General features: G+C 40.9%; 1 protein-coding gene across 1 annotated transcript; it reads left to right on the top strand.

Moving 5' to 3' along the window:
* Positions 1 to 8,424: 8,424 nt before the first annotated feature.
* Positions 8,425 to 15,401, top strand: LOC143486738 (uncharacterized). Its single transcript, XM_076986136.1, has 2 exons — positions 8,425 to 12,670; positions 13,269 to 15,401. Exons 1-2 carry the CDS (start codon positions 11,674 to 11,676, stop codon positions 13,271 to 13,273), a joined length of 1,002 nt encoding a protein of 333 aa, XP_076842251.1. The 5' UTR covers positions 8,425 to 11,673; the 3' UTR covers positions 13,274 to 15,401.
* The last annotated feature ends 1,354 nt before the right edge of the window (positions 15,402 to 16,755 follow it).

The following is a 16,755-nucleotide window of genomic DNA, read 5'->3' as shown; positions in this document are numbered from 1 at the left end:
AACATCATGGCAACCTCAGCACCAGCATCCTCAACTAGTTTACCCCTCCTGCGGAGACACTCGTTAGCTGCATCAATAGATTTGTTCAAGCGGATCCAGTAATCCATAGCACATTCACCGGGCTGTGGCAAAGTGTTATAAAAATCCTTCATGGGTAGACTAGAGTAGGCCAGTTTGCTAAAGTTGCGCCTGAGGATATCAAACACTGCAGCCAGTAGGTCAGCATCACCTAGCTCCGGTCAGCAACGAAGAGATACTTTCACTACGTCTCTAGCCTTGCCTGACAATCTGGACATAGTCAGATCAAACCTCTCTGCATGTGTCTCACAATTGGACCTAGATAAGTAGCACTTCATCATATCCTCCCATTCTTGGATACAGAATGCATCTGTACCATCTCCCCTAAAGTATGGCGGTGCTTTAGTTTCTGATTGGACCACAATCTTCAACTGGGATGGATCAGAAGGGCCTGATTGGCTGCTCGCAGTCCTCTGTGTGGGAGGGCTAGGGAGGCCAATGGCGGCAAGACTCGCAGCCACATTCTCGCCAATTTCCTTAGCTAGATCTGCGATCATACTGCTAAACGCCTCAGTCGAAATAACCTGGGTGGGCCGAGTCCGTGTATTAACAATAGGGGTGGAACTAGCCACTGGGTCCGACGTCGGTATATCCGGATGGTGAATATCGTGTTCATATTCGCTATCGGCTACTGGTCTGCCCCTACCAAAAGAAAATAATTTCCTACCCCTTCCCAAACCAAGTGCATCCGAAGGCTCCTTAAAATTCTGTTCAGCCATAGTAACGGCAGTCGTTTTTTTTTTTTTTTAACAGCAAGCGAAACGGGCTAACTCAAAATGGCGCTAAAAGGAGTGAAGCTAGAGTACTGTACAGTCGCGAGGGAGAGAAGGAGAAAGAGAAAAAAAAAACAAACTTCCCGCTCAAATATAGCATGCGACACACGAAGGAAAAAAAATTATAAAAATCCAAATCAAACATAAAACTTTCGTCGGACCAACGACCATCAATATAACATATACCGGGACATATACATTCAAAAATAACGGATAATCACTCGCTTGCGATATCAGCAACAAACCGCGCGATCGCTAACTTTGAGAAAAGAAAAGAGAAAGAAAAATAAAACCTGATGAATGCAACACTGTCCAAAGGCACGTCTAGCAGCAGCTAGAGCAGCAGGGAAGATCCAGAAGTGCGACCCGCGATGACAGGTGGGGTGCAGCAGTCCGCGCCAACCGATGAACGCAGGTCTGCGAAGTGGAGGGTCGAACGGCACCAAGTGTGACCGGTGTGTTTCTGCGTTGTGTAAAAATTATCCGCCACATGCAATCTTTGTAGGCGATCTTCTTTTTATTCGATCAGCCACTCCTGTTGATACATAACAAGTGTATTGAACAGTGCTGACAAACTCACTCCAGCACTCTCTCCCACGATATTAAAATGAAAAGGGGGGAGTTAAGATGGGTGGTCGCTATTTATACTTGGGGGGAAACACCACAAAAGAAGAAAACAGAAAGGGGAGGAGTCTGGATCCCACATATTCACAACTAGATAAACAGATAAACAAATACAGTACATTTTGTGTAATTATACAAGTGACAGATCAACCTGGTTACAGTAATACTATGTCTAATTTAGTTTAAATAATCATAATTCACATAACGTCAGTCAAACGTTATAGCATTACTGTTAACTCAGTCCTTATTTTACGGAACTACACCATCACCTCTCTGTATTACACCAGCCGTAAGGCCTCAGTCTGCCCGGCGGACTACCGAGGATCTGTTGCACGCAGGTGGCAGCGGGGGGCGTCAGACCACAACAGAGGCACGTGCAACACTGGAGCAACGTAAATAAAGTCCACGTGCAAAGGCCTTTCAAAAGAAACGGTCCCAGCATCCGTCATCTCTCCCATCAGTAACAGAACAAACAGGCACTACATCTCAGATACTGTAACTGTGGTAAACATGCATGGATGATGTGTGTCGGCGTTTGGAGAAACGCACAAAAGTGATTAATTTGGCTATTTCAAGATCACTCACAAACAAATCTCGTTTAATTAAAAGCAAAAGTTTTTAATAGCAGCAAAGTAACGTGCGGTTAACGCTTTAAACAGAAAACACGACAAAATACGACAAGGTCGAGGAGTGTAGTGCCACGACCGTGTTGTCCGTTGCCTGTCCTATTTTCTGTTTAAAGCGTTAACCGCACGTTACTTTGCTGCTATTAAAAGCTTTTGCTCTGCACGCTGCCTGAATTCTCTGCGTCTGACTCTCACGGCAGCAGCGTCACATTACCAACCACTGCAAAAAGTACTTTGCTATTCTTAATGTTACTGTTGATGTTGCTATTGAGAAAATTTTTATTGAGAAAAATTTTGTCTTGCTTTTCTTGTAATTAAGTTGTAAACATTCAGAACTGCACGGAGACAGAAGACGTAATAACTAAAATGAGAGTGTAGTGTCTGTGCCTATGTAATACATTATGTAGTGTTTAAGTTTAAACTAACTGGTCTAAAATTCATTTCTCTTCTTGCTTATGTTCAGTTGAGCAGGACAAAGAGGTTGAAGAATGTGGTTTACATATGGGTTTGGTTTAGGTGAAAAGGGACCCTAGTCCAAGGGTCAAAGGTCTGGTGGGCCCTTTTCCTGTCTCTGTTTAGACTAAGTATTGAGGCCCTTCTCACTCTACTCGCCTTTCTTTATCAATACAGTATGTATGATGGTTTACAGATGTGAGGGACTCTACGACTTCTTTGTTTAACTTGCATATAAATATGGGTAGACTGGCAGTGTTCGGGAGAGGAGATTCACAATTGGCCCGAGACCTCTCTCAAGCAAGACCTAGGTGCTTGATTTGATGCTGTTCTTTTTTATAATAAACTTATTATTGACAACTAAGACAGTGTCGGCGGAGACTTCTTCATTCATCATCACAGCATTGCTAAAGAAGAAAATACACCTCAAGAGTTGGCACCCCAGATGGGACCGTGTTGTGACTGACAGCGCTGCTTGACGACCTCTGCGCACTTATTCCTGCACCAAGCCGGCAAACGGGTGAGCTGGTTTCTCACGTGTTTTGGGTGTTGGTTTATTCGTAAGGGCTGTTGTGTGGTTGCTGTCTAGTTGCACCGAGAAGAATCATTTATGTGCCATGCTGTGTTGCTGTTAGAGAAACTCTCCGTTTTAAATTTGGGTTCTAAATTTGGGGATTATGGTGGTGCGTATGTTGAAATATGGGAATAGAGATGAATGGGAAATAGTGAAGATAAAGGTTTAAAGTTGAAGTAAAGAATAGGAAATGGTTTAAGTGTAGAATAGCGTAACTAGTAATGATAACAGTGTGCTAAATAACACCATGCGAGAGTAAGTTGTTTGGGCCCTTGACTCCTTAACAGTAAGACATGTGTACATTAGTCACTGCATGAAAGTTGGCTTTGTGATATAGTCTGATTTGGTTAAAAGTAAAGAGACTAGTGGTAACCCTGGGCCCAGGGCAATTGGCTAATAATAAGCATAAATAGAGGATTAAAGAGGAAAAGGTAAAGAGATAATGAGAAATGAGTTTAAGAGTTAAAGGTTAAAAGTTAAAGGAAAAGCCGCAGATTTGGTTTAAAGCCCTCTGGGAGGCGATGTTAGATGGGCCAAAATCCTGGAAAGTCACTAGGTGAGTTTCAGGTCAGTTCAATGGAACTGGTCGTGTAGCATTAAGATTCATTGTAGGTTCCCACTCAACATTAGCTGACGAGCTGTGTTCGAAGCAGCCTGACATTTGAATTGTCTACACCTCATAAGGTAGCAAAAATTTAAAAGTAAGAGAAAAGGAAAATGAGAAAAGGAGCGGCTATAAAGCATGCTATAGGGAAGTGTATGAATGAGTCGACTCTGAGTGTTTGAGATTTAGTGTTTTGTAAGTTTATGCCTGGTTTAAAAAAAAAGAGTTGAGAGTTGAGAGTTGTTTTGTGCTTAGAGGGAGAGTTGTCCTTTTGCCTGGGTGTCTGTCTGTGTGTGTGTGCGAGCTGAGTTGGTCTCTGTGTGTGTGCGTATCTTGGTGGAATGCCAGATGTGTGTGAGAAGCTGAGTGAGTTGGTTTCCATGGATTATATGATTTTATATTAAATAAAGGCCTATATAAATGTTAGTAGTTGAGTTATATATGATGTAGAAAATGTATGAGCCTTTTTGGGGGACTTGAGTTGTTAAAAAATAAATAAATTAATAAATAAATAAAAATGTATGAGCCTTCGGAAAGAGGACTATGAATAAAGATGAGAACTTATGAGCCTCTTTCCAGGGACTTTGTTAAAATCTATGAGCCTCTTTTGAGTGGACGTAGGATATTTGAGTAAATTATATGAGCCCCCAAAGAAGGACATTTATTCTTTGAAAGAAAGATCAGGGAGGATCATTTGTGTGCACAAGCATAGAGAAACATTTTGTTTTTGGAGTACAATAAAATAAAATGAAGTTTTTCATGTATGGTATAGAACTTTAATTGAGGTGGACATTTTGTAGACATATGATATGCGTGTTGGAAGATAACTCGGCGTGAACTGTGTTAAGCTGCTCAGAGTGTTGAGACATTAAAACTCTGGTCTGTTCCTTTGTTTGTTCATGGTGTGTGTGTCAGAGAAGGAGAAGGAGGAGGGGCCACTGCTTGAGGTCTGCTAACTCCAGCCTGACAAAGGCCAGTGTGTCTACTGACAAACTTTTTGATCAATACCTGCTTCCTGAATATATATGTGTATAATCATTTAAAGTCACTAATGTTGATATATCTAGTCCAGTTTCACATTTAAGCTGTTAAAGGAAAAATTTCAGTTTGGGGTTTAATAGATGCATCTCCTGTTTCTGTGTATGTAAGATACTACATGCTGTGTAGTCTTTTTATAGAACAAACCTTGGCAACAGATTGACTAGTTGATGCTTTAGTTACTGAAGGCTACTTTGATTTAGACTCTGTAAGGAGTTGTAGGTGAGAGTTTATCTCTATGCATGGTTACTTCTTATTTGAGTTGTATTGGAGATCCATTTGTGTTTATATGGTTTATATGATGAGAATACCTTTGGTGATAGTTGGTCTGTAGCTGGAGTCTATGCTTTTCCCTTGGGGTTGTTTTTCTTTCTAGGATATTTGAAGTGCTTTTCTTTACAGTTTGATAGAGTGATTGGGAGTGACCAGTATTGTGAATGTACATTAATGTGGTTTGATTCCTCTGGAGTTGGCAAATTGTGTTCTTTTTCTCTTTGATTGCAGCAAAATAGTGATAAATAAATTTAATAAATTGATTGGTTAATTGATTAGTTATAAATACTTATTGAAAAAAGGAAGATTAATAAATAAGTACGTAAATAAATTTAAATAATTAAATTAAATTAATTTGACAAAAGAGAGAAGGAGGAAGTCAGTAAATTTTTAATAGTTTTAAAGGAGTCTCAGTATTTTTAGTCAGTTTAACTTATAATAAGGGAATCAAGGGAGCTGTTGCAATGTCGGATAAGGACAGTAAAGCAGTAAAAGTACTTACACCTGTTGATGTAGTACAGAAGAATAATCCTTTAGTTAAAGGTATTGCAAAGATGTCAGAGAAATGGAATAAGCGTTGGCCTGATATAGATCAACCATGGCCACTGGAGGGGACTCTTAACCCGGATGTGATCAAAACAATGCAAGTGCTTGTGTCTACATACAAGGCAGGACAAAAGAAGGGTAGGAAAGGTAAACACCGCAAAGAGAAGAGACATGCAGAGCTTGGGTTTCTTCAGTTGTTTGAAAAGGAAGGACAGAAGATGATACAAGTTGCAAAGGAAAAGAGAGAAAGAAGTGCAGAAGATATAGCAAAAAGTGAAAGAGAAACTGAACGGCTGATGTCAGAAATAGAGACACCTTTCTCTCACACGGATCTGGTAAAGAAGCCCCCTCCCTATGAGAAGGAAGTGAAGTTTAAGGAAATCTATCCTCAGCTCCCAGTGATCAGTCAAGAAGGCGTCTATAATGTCAGAGATGAAGATGATAAAATAATAGAAACTGGACAAGCAGAGACAATTATCAAGATGTATCCAAGTTCTAAAAGCAAGAAGAAAATGGTAAGTCTGGAAACTAAGGGTAAAATGAAGGTTAAGAAGATGGTTTCTGAAGATGATGAAAGTGACCTGGAGGAAGTCAGGGGTGGATATGACCCTGAGGTCAGAAGAATGCTGGAAAGAGCGGAAAGGAAGGGAAACAGAATGTGGAGGAAAGAAGATTCAGAAGATGAAAGTTCAAATGAAAGTGAGAATGGAGACAGTGATGGAGATATTGAGTGTAGGAGTTCTTCATATTCAAGAGGGTCTTGTCTGGCAGCATCTAGTACTGGGACAAAAGAAGACAAGAGGAGAGCCTCAAGGGAGGTTGAGCGACAAGGCTCCCTAAGATCAGAAGCGAAATATGTATTGCGCTCAAGAAAAGGGAAGCGACCTGAGAAGATGTGTCCAGTCATCATTCGAGGGCAGAGTATGGAGTACAAGCCCTGGCAGAATACTGATATGTCAGACATACTTGAGAAGTTGCCTACTCTTCAAGATGGAGCACATCCGTGGATTTCAAAGTTGGAAGAGATCATGGTGGGGACGCAGCCTGCCATAGGAGACATTAAGAGACTTTTGGCTAATCTCCTAGGGGTTCCAGCTATGGAAGAGATCATACTGAAAGCTGGGCTGAATAGATATGTGGGAACTGCTGTGAATGATCCTGAGTTGTTTTCTGCGAATAGAGGACGAGTGTGGGGAGCACTGAGAGATACATTTCCGACAAACGTACATCCTGATAATATTCTCATTGAGCCACTGGGACAGGAAGAGAACCCAAGAGCCTATGTGTCAAGAGCACATCAAGTGTGGAGGAATGTCACAGGACGTGATCCAGATATGAATCAAATGGAGCAGTCAATCCTGAGAGCAAAAATACAGAAGGGGCTGCCCTTACCAGTAAGAAGTAAACTAGCAGAAGTAGTTGGTCTTGGAAGTATGACCAAGGGTGTTTATACAGATCATATAGCCCATCACGTGGAGCTATACAGGAAGAAAGACCATGACCAGAAAGAACAAGATCAAGAGATTCTAAGAAAACTTAATCAAATACAGCTGCTGGATAACAAAAAGAAGGAGAAGAAGCAGGCTCTGGTTATACAAAGTCAGCCTCCAATTAATCAACCACAGTCACAGCAGCAGCCAAACCAGGTTCAAACTCAAGTGCTCCAGCCATCACCAGGGGTTCCTGTTGTTCCTTACCCACAGCCAGGGTATAGTCCAGTGCAGGCCTGGAGAGGAAGAGGTCGAGGAAACCTTGGAAGAGGAAGAGGAGGAAGATTCGATCCAAATTCTCAACAGTTAGATGTATGCTATAATTGTGGACAGTTTGGCCACTTTGCCCGTGAGTGCAACAGACCAGGAGGAAACTTCAGAGGAAATTTTAGAGGAGGATTCAGAGGCCAGCCAAGGCCATTTAGGGGACCGGTAAACCCTTATAGGGGTCCGGAATTAGGATTCTAGAGGTGCCCAGAGAATCCGAAAGGGGGGTGTCAGCTGGTAGCATCAGGGCCGGAGAGAGATCCAACAATAGAAGTGAAAGTAAATAATCGACCATTGGAAATGATGGCGGATAGCGGAGCTGCTTTCACCTGTATTCGACCTGAAGATGCTATACATCTCCCCATGTCTGGTCAATGGATTCGGACAATCGGGTTTGAGGGAGTGAAACAGCTGATTCCTCTCACGGAACCAATTGAGCTCTGCTATAAAAATTTGAAGACAAAGATACCTATACTGGTTTCAGAGCATACGCCTATTGCACTCCTGGGAAGAGATGCTTTGTGCAGATTGAACTGTACAATAAAATGCACACCAGACGGCTGTCTAGTGGAAGTGCCAAATGAAATAGTTCACCAACTGTTGATGAAAACGGAAACTGAAGCTTCTTCAGTATTTTGGATTGGAGACCTTAGTGCAGATTTTTTAGAGCCCGCTAATCTGTGGGAAAAGTTTATTGTAGCCAACATGCCTGATGCAAAGCTTCCAGAATATCCATTTCACTGTACGCTCAAGTATTTCAAGAATGCTGCTCAATCAAACTCAGAAGAATGGTTAAGTCGTCAACCAAAGCAAGTTCAACTTCGTTCGTGCTGCATTATTTTGGGACCACAAGGAGCAGCTATAAAAATAGACAAAGATGAATATTTGCAGGACGAATTTAAAGTAGAGAAGAGTGTGCCACATGTAACACTATTGGTGTCTGAAGATTATGAGCAGAAGCATGTAGGAGAAATGATGGCAGAAGCAGAGAAAGCTGTTTTTATACCTCTGAAAGAAAATCCTGTAATCTGGAGGAGTGAGGATCAGCGATTTATTAAGATTATGATCACTGCTCAAGGACACGGACAGCCACAAGCTGTACAGATGACACATGAGTCAATTTGTAGTGCTCAATTGGACTCAAACTCCAAAAGAGAGGAGATGCTGCAACAGGTGCCAGAATGTCTGTGGTCTCGGCATAGTACTGATATTGGCTTTGTGAAGTCAGCCCAACCAGTGAAAGTTGAGCTCCGACCAGGAGCTAGACCTCCTTGGAAGAATCAGTATCCACTGAAACAAGAGGCAATTCTAGGAATTGGACCACAAATTGAAGGACTTTTGAAAGCAGGAGTTTTGAAGATAACACAGAACCCTCAAAGTAATACGCCTTTGCTGCCTGTGAAGAAGCCGGATGGTTCTTATCGTCTGGTACATGATTTAAGAGCAGTAAATGAAGTGGTAGCTGATTATCCAGCAGAAGTGCCAGATCCACATACTTTGTTAGCCCAAATCCCTCCAGATGCTAAGTGTTTTACAGTTTTAGATCTATGTGGTGCATTTTTTAGTGTTCCACTTAGTGGAGAGAGTCAAGGATTGTTTGGGTTCACATATAATGGGCAGTTCTATGAGTATAAGAGATTACCACAGGGGTTTAAACATAGTCCTCATATTTTTAATAAAGTGTTAAAGGATGATTTGGCTGGGATAGATCAGCTCTTACAGAGCACTGTTATTCAGTATATGGATGACATTGTTATTTGTTCACCAGATGAGGAGACATGTCATAAGGACTCAATTAGGTTGTTACAGATATTGGCCGAAAAAGGCCATAAGGCTTCTCAGAAGAAGCTGCAGTATTGTCAGGAGCAAGTAGTCTATTTGGGTCAGACAATAACACAGGGACATAGAAGTATTTCAGATAATCATTTAAAAGCTATTCGTGAGGCTCCTAAGCCCAGAACAGTCAGAGAGATGATGACTTTCCTTGGTATTGCTGGCTATTCCTCAGCATGGGTGGAGGATTATGCTAGTCTAACAGGGCCATTGAGAGCTATGATCAAAGATACTGGGAACGCTCAACTACATTGTAATCTTACCTGGACACAGGATGGCCTTTTGGCGTTTGAGACAATCAAACAGAGGCTACAAGAGGCTCCAGCACTAGCACTTCCAGATTACTCTAAGAACTTTTTGTTGTATGTGTCTACCTCTACTGGGGGCAAATACGCCTGTGCAGTTCTTTGTCAGCCAACAGGTACAGGAACAAGCCCGCAGCCTATTGCTTACTATTCTACTGGTTTTTCAGAAGTAGAGTTGGGGCTACCTCTATGCTACAGAGCACTGGTAGGAGTGTCTTTGATGTATGATAAGGCATCATCTGTCACAATGGGATATCCGGTGACAATTCTTACCCACCATAGCATTAGAAATCTTTTGAATTATGGCAAATATACATTGACTATGTCTAGACTTAGAGACTATCATAGGCTTTTAGAGCAGGAGGATGTCACACTAGCAAGATGTGTCACAGTGAATCCAGCAGAAAACTTGCCGACTCCTGAAGATGGTGAGCCGCATGATTGTGTTCATGAAGCAGAGAAATACTCAAGACTTAGATCGGATCTGCAAGCCCTCCCATTGCAGGAGGCAGATCTAGAGTATTGGACTGATGGGTCTTGTTATCGTGTAGGAGATAAATTGAGTGCTGGTTATGCAATAGTGAAAGCCCAAGGAGCTGGGTTTGTTGTGGAGAAGGCTGGAATAGTTCCACAGCCTGCATCTGCACAGCTTGCTGAACTTGTGGGGTTAACAGAAGCATGTTTGTTGGCAGAAGGTAAGCGAGTGACAATATATACTGACTCTGCCTATGCACACAATGTGTGTCATTTGTTTGGATCTGTGTGGAAAAACAGAGGGTTTAAGAAAACGGATGGTTCTCCAATACAACATCATACTCAGATAATGAAGTTGTTGCATGCTATGATGAAGCCTAAAGAAATAGCAATAGCTAAATGTGCAGCACATAGAATAGATGCATCTAAGATCACACAAGGGAATAAGGCAGCTGATGAAGCTGCAAAGGCAATTACAGGAGCAGATAAATTGGTTAAAGTTTTTCTAGTCACTCATGAGGTAGACTTGGAGGAGAACATTACACTTAAGGATGTGATTTTAATGCAGGAAGCTGCTCCTACAATAGACAAGCAGTTGTGGCAAGATAGAGGAGCTACACAAGACTCTACTGGTCTTTGGAGAAACCATGAAGGGCTGATAATAGCACCTCCAGATTTGTTGGGTTTGATGATTCAAGAGGCTCATGGGTTGGCCCATGTTGCAAGGGGGGAAGTTAGAAGAAAGATTACAAAGGAGTATGGTTTTTGGGCTCCATGTCTGCTTGAACAGATTGATTATGTTATAGGTAGGTGTACTATCTGCCTGAAGAATAATGTTCGGAGGGGTGTGATAGTTCCTCCTGGTTACATTCCAACTCCAAGAGGTCCTATGCGTGAGTTAGTTGTGGATTTTGTTGACATGATAAAGCCAGTTGAAGGGAAGAGATATATGCTGGTTGTTGTGGACAGATTCTCAAGATGGCCTGAGGCTTGTCCAACTAAGCGAAAGGATGCGCAGTCGGTTGCAAAATTTTTGTGTAGAGAGGTTATAAGCAGATGGGGACTTCCAGATCGGATATCCTCAGATAACGGAAAGGAGTTTGTGGATAAGACGGTGAAATTGATTTTGCAAAAATTGGGAATTAAACAGCGTTTTGGTGCAGTTTATCATCCGCAAAGTCAAGGCATTTGTGAGAAGATGAATGGTGTGTTGAAAAATCGTATTCTTAAGATCTGTCAGCACACTGGTTTAAATTGGATAGCGGCGCTTCCGTTGGCACTGATGGTGTGTCGCTCGAGTGAGCTGCGTGATTTGCATATGACACCGCATGAGTTGGTTACAGGAAGGCGAATGCCGACGCCTTGTTTGCGTACAAGTGGGAAAGGTCCAAGTTTGTCTCTCCTGGAAGATGAAATGAGAGCATATGTTACATATATGGCTGATTTGCATAAAAGAATATCTGCGTACGTTTCTGACAGGCAAAGGAAAGAGGAGGTGCAAGAGAGGCTTGATGAGCAAAAGAGGAGTACAGTGCAACCTGGAGACAAGGTATTTGTGAAGGTGTTCAGAAGAAAGTGGTATAACGAACGACGTGAAGGTCCATTTGAAGTTGTTCGCAGTACTGGAACTGCAGTCCAAGTGAAGGGGTCTCCAACTTGGTATCATTTGTCACATTGTGTTAAAGCGCCAAGTGACGAGGTGCCACACTTACAGAATGGAGACGTTGAAGGCTCAGGAGAGCCAGCAGAAAATGTGGAAGAAATTCCAGATGAAGAAATTGTCCGGAGCATGGACAATGTTGGTGATTCTGAGCATTTTTCTGATGATGCCAGAGGTGACTCTGCAGCTGATGGACAAGAAAGAAGATTTAGTCATGTCGATGTCCAATATGTCCCAGAAGCAGCAGAGCCAATCTCAGCAGAATATGAAGTCAGAGATTCAGTTAGATTACGAAGTCCAAGACCAATTCGGAAAAAGGTCAAACCAAAACGCTACGAAGACTAGAGTAGATGTAACTCTAAGTAATGCTACTCTTCCGCTACTAGAGGCTACTGTGAGTAAAAATGGGTTAAATTTAACTACAGCAACTACTGAAGTATTGAATACTACACTGAAGCATATTACTTTAGCTCCAGAAGCAACAAGGAGTTTTAATACATCGATTCAGACTCCTACTTTAGCTATGATTATAACAGGGATGAGTGCTATTATAAAGGCAGCAATAACATTCATGTTGCCTACTAAGTTTGTAAATGTGACACAGACTCCAAATGTGATATTGGAAGTAAATGAGACTCGGATGTCTATGTTAGAGAATAATGTTACAGGTGTTTCTGACATTGGAGACCGTAATGTAGAGGAAGTTGATGTTGATTTGTCTATTTCAACTCAGGAAGCTTATTTAGATATAGAAGATGAGTCACTCGATTTAGATTGGGTTGAGCAGTATCGTACAGTACAGAGGAGAGAGGCTAAGTGGAAGGCTTTTGGATTTGATTCTTCAGTGTTACGAATTGCAGACAAATGGGCAGGTAGGAACTTATGGTTTCAGCAATTAACTCATTCTGTAAAATCAGTAAGGAGATTGAAATGTCCATGTGTGGTGAAAGTGCCAACGCCAAGCACATGGCCTTCAATTTTGGAGACAGTACCAGAACCGCTACTTGCTGAGTGTCAGTTTTTTGCGCTATCATGGTTGTTAGTTCAACAACGTTCATCTACAGTTACTATGCTGGCATTGTCTAAGTATTTGTTTAAGCCTAGGTATGATTGCTCTTGGCTGGAAGAGTTGCCATATATGAATTGGTTTGATGAGGATGATAGTGTGATGACAGCGGTTCCTGATGCTATGGATGTGCAACAGGTAGCGGCTGAAGACTGTTTTTGTTCTAATGCTACGCATAACATACCGGGAAGGTTTATGGGCATATCAGACTGTGATAATTATATGATGGATTTGAGTAATTATAAACGAAAGACAAAAGATGAGTTGCATAAAGTAACTTTTCAGGTTCCACATCATAGACGGGGTATGACATTAATGGTAAAGAATCAAGTTTTGCCTGTAAATGTGACCATAGGAAATTTCAGAGATATTTGGTGGATTTGTGGTGATAAGGCATATATATTTTTGCCGCATGGATGGACAGGATGCTGTTACATGGCAACGTTAAAGCTTCCGTATGAGGTTTTCTCTGTTCAGAGAGGGAATAGATCTGATGAGGATCACTCTGATGCTGTTTCTGGAGATAGGCCAAGAAGAGAACTAGCACAATTTCACGAGGTTGAGTCCTTCCATTGGAGGATAAGTCTAGGAGAGAAGTGGGGTATAGGTTTGTTTCCATGGTATGGTGTAACATTTCTGGCAGATCATATTGATAATATTACATATACCCTACAGGGTTTTGCAGATGAAACTATAAAGGGTTTTGATCATTTGACAAATACTCAGAGGAGTCACCGTCTGACGTTGCTGAAGCATGACATGGCTCTTGATTATCTTTTGGCCAAACAGGGAGGTTTGTGTGTAGCTTTGAACTTAACTGGAGATGCCTGTTATACTTTGATTCCTGATAATTCTGATAATATGACTAGTGTTATTGATGCATTGAAGAACATTAGGGATGCATTTGGTCCATCTGAAGGAGCTGGATGGTCTGCGAATGCCTGGTTGCGAGAGAGATTAGGATCAATGGGAGCAGCGATGGTTCAGATTTTGATAGCGGTTCTCCTATCATTGTTTGTGATGTTTTGCGGTTGTACGCTGGTGTTGACCTTTGCGAAGGCTATGATATTGAGATGGGTTGGAGTTGTGATGCCTGGAGATTCAGTTCAGATGCCGTTGTTGCAGAGGTCTGATATAGGTGATGACGAGGAGGTGGTGATAGAAGGTGAATTAGTGGAAAAGTATCCATTTTGATGGTTATTCACGTTTATTGTTTTGACATTTGTTGTTGTTTTTTAGTATTCTAGTAGTTTTTAGTACAATAGAGTGTGTGAGTGTGTGTAGGGGGGAAATGGAACAAGTGACTTATAATTTGGAGTGTGAAAGTATGATATGGTGAATTTTGTATTCCATATAGGATTAAGTCTGTGTTTGATGTTTAATTCACATACATCTGTTGTTTTTGCAAAGATACTGGTTTGTGTTTTTTCTTCCCCTCCAGAACAAATAGTGGGGAAGGCTGCTATGAGGGGTTCAGGAGCTAAAAAATGGACAATACAGAAGGACTCTGAACAAGGATGCTGAGAGATGGTGTCCAGAGTCCACAGGCTGTCGACACTACACTGAGAGTCAAGCTGCTGAGGAGCTGCAGAGTGACACATCAATATGGTTTCCTTCGTATATACATCTGCATACTAGTAGATTGTGTGATAATATTAATCTGAATAAAGTATAATCATGTGTTTTGAATGTATTCTATGAGCAAATATGATGGTTGATGGTGATATAGAATGATGTTTCTGTTAGTTGGATGAGTACATGTGGGACCTCAGATGTTTTGTTTTTTCTCGATGCTAGGGAAAGGGGTAACTAGGTAAGGAAAGGTTCGAATTTCAGGTCCGATGGGTCGACCAGCCTGGATTTGAACATTTTGACTTTATTTTCTGAGGTTTCTATATGTATTTGTTAAGCTATATAACTACTGCATTTGCTTGAAATATCTTCCTTTTTCAAATTGGTTGGAGTGCTTTATGTGGTCGCCTAGGCAGAGGGGCCGTAAGAGAATTTTCCTGTCTAGATTGTTTGATGGACATTTCAAGAAAGATATCTGCCTGACAGGTTTTTTGCTCTTACACTCCACAAGATGTTGTATTGTTAAGTGTGCTGTAGGAAGCACTATAGGAGAGTTGTTATAATGTGATGGGTACAAAAATGTATGACATGTAACAAATATGGAATTGTCTTTTGGTTTCGAGACTCTGCGTAGTCTCGAAGGGGGGAAATATGTAGTGTCTGTGCCTATGTAATACATTATGTAGTGTTTAAGTTTAAACTAACTGGTCTAAAATTCATTTCTCTTCTTGCTTATGTTCAGTTGAGCAGGACAAAGAGGTTGAAGAATGTGGTTTACATATGGGTTTGGTTTAGGTGAAAAGGGACCCTAGTCCAAGGGTCAAAGGTCTGGTGGGCCCTTTTCCTGTCTCTGTTTAGACTAAGTATTGAGGCCCTTCTCACTCTACTCGCCTTTCTTTATCAATACAGTATGTATGATGGTTTACAGATGTGAGGGACTCTACGACTTCTTTGTTTAACTTGCATATAAATATGGGTAGACTGGCAGTGTTCGGGAGAGGAGATTCACAATTGGCCCGAGACCTCTCTCAAGCAAGACCTAGGTGCTTGATTTGATGCTGTTCTTTTTTATAATAAACTTATTATTGACAACTAAGACAGTGTCGGCGGAGACTTCTTCATTCATCATCACAGCATTGCTAAAGAAGAAAATACACCTCAAGAGCTGCATGTATTGGAAGGGAGCGTAAAAAGGGAAACTGTACCTCCATCTTTACAGCTAGGGTGAGAGACACAGTTGAGGTTTGGTGGTGCTGACTCAGTTAGGACGAGACATGCACTTATATACGAGATACAGATACACACTTATACACGAGACATAGGCCTACTTATATATGAGATACACAACGTAACCACACACACCCACAAACACACGTACGTAAGTACATACAGTATGTATCTGTACTTTACTCGAGTATTTCTCTCAATTAATATTTTTTTACTTCTACTCACTTTAATTCAAAAGAAATACTCACTACACTTCCAAAACAGGTTTGTTACTGTAATCTGAACTATATTTATTTATTGATCTATTTGATCACTTTATTGACATACAACCCCTGGCAAAAATGATGGACTCACCAGTCTGAAGATGTTCCTTCAGTTGTTTCATTTTGTAGAAAAAAAGCAGATCACAGACATGACAAAAAACTAAAGGCATTTCAAATGGCAAATTTCTGGCTTTAAGAAACACTAAAAGAAATCTAGAAAAATAATGACCTCCCATTTCCATAATTTATTCCCTGTGCTTGTTCTAAAAATCTGTTACTGGTTGCCACAATTATTTTTCTTGATTTCTTTTAGTGATGATGATACTTTCACGACCTTTCACGACCAACAGGTAAGGGGCAAAAACAGGCTCATGGGATTTAAGAATTCACCATCAAATTTGAACCGTGATCAAGTCAACCACGTCTTAAATCGAATTGCGCATATATGCTTCATTTTACAGTATTTTGCTGCTCACCGCATACTAAGGCTGTCTAAGCACAGATAAACACTTTACTATTATTTAAAGAGCTTTGGTGTAGATATGCACATTTCTACATTCATAAATACTTCAATGGTTTAAGTAATTTACTTGCATCATTAAACGCAATTAGTAATGTATTTCAATTGCTTAATAAACACTGAACAAAATAGTTGTAATGTTTGTCTGAAGTTTATTGTAGGGCAACCACAATAACAGAGTATTGCAATGCTGCAAATGTTCAGGGCAGGGGTTAGCCTATACATGTTTTTAACAAATCTACATTTATGTCCTTGTATTTGTAATGATGTTTAAATGCCTGTTTAATTCCGAGACTGTGGTTTCCTATTTATGTGAATTATCCTATAATGACCAAAAATTCTACTACCATCCAAGAGTGGGTAGCCTTTGTTTATCCACAGTGCAAATGTAAACAGATTCTGCTGTACCATTTTTCAAAAATACACACAGTATTAAACTTAAGCACCGTCACATGAAAACATGCAGTAAAGTGCTTGTGTACATCTGAC

Source organism: Brachyhypopomus gauderio, unplaced genomic scaffold (assembly GCF_052324685.1).
Source record: "Brachyhypopomus gauderio isolate BG-103 unplaced genomic scaffold, BGAUD_0.2 sc45, whole genome shotgun sequence".
In the NCBI taxonomy this organism is placed as follows: domain Eukaryota; kingdom Metazoa; phylum Chordata; class Actinopteri; order Gymnotiformes; family Hypopomidae; genus Brachyhypopomus; species Brachyhypopomus gauderio.
Note: the sequence above shows the minus strand (reverse complement) of the source record. Positions and strands in the feature narration are given on the sequence as shown.